Below are 2,958 nucleotides of genomic sequence, written 5' to 3'. Positions count from 1 at the left end.
GAGAAGAAAACAATCTTTGGGACAGGCCTTATGCAGGTCCGTGAAGTCCACGCAGATACACCAAGACCCGTTTTTCTTCTTTACCACAACAGTGTTGGATAGCTAGGTGGGGTAATTCACTTCGTGAATTGCTCCAGCCTCCAAAAGTTTATCGATTTCGGGGACAACGACCGAAGTACGCTTGAGTGCAAATCGGCGACTCTTCTGAATGACAGGTTTGGCTTTTGGGTCAACATTCAAACTATGTTGTGCCTCGCTGGGGTCCACTACTGGCATCTCATAAGCATCTAGGCAAATACATCAATGTTGTCGAGTAGGAAGGAAATCAACTCTTGACGGTCATCAGCAGTGAGCAAAGTGCCAATCAGGAAGAGTTTATCTGGTTCATTCGCAAGTCCAATCCGCTCGAGATCCTCAGTCGCCTTATCGGTGGGGAGTTTCCCAACATCCTCGAGGCTTTCTTGGCCTGAAATTTCAACAAAGTTTACTTCCATCTCCCTTGGCCTTCTGTTGATGCAATAAGGTAACATTCCTTTGCTGACTTCTGAGAGCCGTGAATATACTCAATGCCGTGTTGCGTTGGGAAGCAGAATAGTTGATGGTAAGTACTTGGTATGGCCTGCATCGCGTGTAACCAGGTTCTATCCATGATTAAGTTGTATGGCGATGGAAGCTTTATGACCATAAACTCCATGTCGAGTGCCCTAGTGCCTGCACGTACTGCAACCCTGACCTTTCCTAGAGGGTATTCGGGATTGGCGTTGAAGCCGAACAAGGGGTATTCTGCCAGCAGAAGGTCTGACTCTCTAAAGCCGAGCTGAAGAAATGTCTTGTAATACATTATCTCTGATGTGCTCCCCTGATCAATCAAAATGCGTTCAATAACATACTTGTTCACACATAGCTTGATAACGAGAGGGACGTCGTGGGGAAGGATCAATCCTTCGGGATTTGTGTTGTCAAAACTAATCTTGCCGGTCTGATGAGGCCGTTTGGCTGGTGTGGATGACTTGGATGGGCATGGTTGAGACCCTTGAGATTGAATCACATGGATGCTATTCGCCAATGGTAGACTATATATCATATGAATTACACCTAGTGAAGGTGAGTCTGGGCGCAGAGCCACCGCATTGGGTGTGTTATCTTTATGGGGGAGGTATTGAACCAGTCGGCCATCCTATACCAGCTTCTCAAGATAGTCCTTCAAGGCATAACACCTGTCAGTTTCATGCCTATGGTCCTTATGGTATTCACATCGTCGATCCCTTCGCCTTGTGTCGGGAGGCCCAATCATCTTGGCCGGCTACTTAAAGAAGGGTAGATGCTGGACTTTGGGGAGTATCTTGCTAATCGGCTCGGTCAATTCGGTATATTTCTTATCGGACCGCCTGGGGCGTTTGCTTTCTACTTGGTATTGCTTGCTCGATCAGTATGAATGTTGATCCCTCGATCGGCGTTGGTCTCGGCGACTTTCTCGTTTTGGCCTACTTCGTGGCTTAGGGCTTCTTTCTGACGAGGCTACACTTATTGGATGTACCAAGGCAGGTGCCACCGTTTCCATAACCTTCTGACTTGCCTTGACGTGGAGGGCATCATCCTCCACCTTACAATACTCTTCAACCTCATTCATTAGGGCCCACACAATTTTTGGAGGTCTCCTTGTCAACGAGCTCCATAGCGGACTATCAGGATGCAACCCATCTTGAAGGCAGTGATTGTCATGTAGTCATTGCTAACATCATCAACCAGGTTGAAACAATCCCAGTAATGCACCGAATACTCATGGAGAGTCGCTTCTGGCATGATTTGCATCGCCCAGAGCGAGTCAGCTTGCTTAGACTGAACCTCATTGGTGATAAATCTTGCTCGGAAAGACTTTTGGAGCTGATGAAAACTCTTCACCGAGGCTAGTTCGAGTTTATAATACCACCGAACTGCCAACGAACCCAAACTGCTTGGAAACATGTGACACATAAGCGCTTTGTCATCAACGTGCAACGTCATTGCCTGCTTATAATGGCGAATGTGATCCATAGGAACCGATTTATCATCATACAGTGTAAACGTCGGTGCCTTGAATTTTTTAGGAAGTGCGGCCCTTGCAATCCATCGTGCAAATGGATTATGTCTGTCTTCCTCATCTGAACCATCACCTTTTCCTTGTCTGTGTTGCACATATGGACTCCTCTCAGATGAACTAGTCGTGCGAACATACCTCTTTTTTCTGGGTTCTTGAGCTGACGAGTCGGAGGCCGTGCTACTATCATGTCTCTGATGCTGGCGTTGTGGATTATCCTTTCTTAGTTCTAGCAACTGATCCCGCCCGTGATGCGGTGCGGTCTGCTGAGATTTGGCTAACTCCAGAGCCAGCTCTTTACGTAAATGTTCGTTATCTGCCGCCATCTCTTTCAGTCGTTGTTCATTTCATTTTGCTTGGTCCATTATCCTCTGCATGGTTTCTTGGATTGGAGTCGAATGTGAAGATTGAGTGACTGGATCGACTGGATCGAAATTCAAAGCTCTTCATGCGGTGATATTCTCCGCACCAGCCAGGGGTTCTTGGTGTAACATCGTCAGCAATGAACGAGGGATCATTTGTTAAGTTTGCCATGAACGCGCTAGAGTATTCCCACAGACAGCACCAATTGTGGTGAAATGGATTTAGAAATACTCTCTCATTTAAGCAGAACCTCCCTCAGTCTCTTCTATCTCACCCCTTTTATATTGCTCTCCATGGATCCTCTCAAGGCCCACTACCCCCTCCTGGGCTTTGACTTTGTTCCTGGGCCTTTTACACAGCTCATGAGTTACACGGCTCTCATAACCCTTTAACTCGATTGTACTCAGCTACGGTCCTCCACTGGACCTGGCATGGGCAGACTTATATGCGGCCTGCTGATGGGCCTGGCATGGGCCAACTCGTACTCGGCCAGTTCATGAAGCTCAAGACCGTATTTA

General features: G+C 47.3%; 1 protein-coding gene across 1 annotated transcript; it reads right to left on the bottom strand.

Moving 5' to 3' along the window:
* Positions 1-484: 484 nt before the first annotated feature.
* On the bottom strand, positions 485-1,630 carry LOC145813109 (uncharacterized). The gene is made up of 2 exons (XM_082908378.1): positions 1,538-1,630; positions 485-859 (listed from the first exon to the last, which is right to left on the bottom strand). The coding sequence occupies exons 1-2, from the start codon at positions 1,628-1,630 to the stop codon at positions 485-487; spliced, it is 468 nt and encodes a 155-aa protein (XP_082764504.1).
* Between the last annotated feature and the right edge of the window lie 1,328 nt (positions 1,631-2,958).

This window comes from Camellia sinensis, chromosome 15 (assembly GCF_055761805.1).
Source record: "Camellia sinensis isolate YWXY chromosome 15, ASM5576180v1, whole genome shotgun sequence".
Lineage (NCBI taxonomy): Eukaryota > Viridiplantae > Streptophyta > Magnoliopsida > Ericales > Theaceae > Camellia > Camellia sinensis.
Note: the sequence above shows the minus strand (reverse complement) of the source record. Positions and strands in the feature narration are given on the sequence as shown.

Excerpts from the sequence above, each read along its gene's own strand:
- LOC145813109 (XM_082908378.1), bottom strand. The coding sequence starts at position 1,630 with ATGAATGAGGTTGAAGAGTATTGTAAGGTGGAGGATGATGCCCTCCAC. Across the intron at positions 860-1,537 it reads AAACGGTGGCACCTGCCTTG|GGGAGCACATCAGAGATAAT; the intron begins GTACATCCAATA and ends TTGATTGATCAG.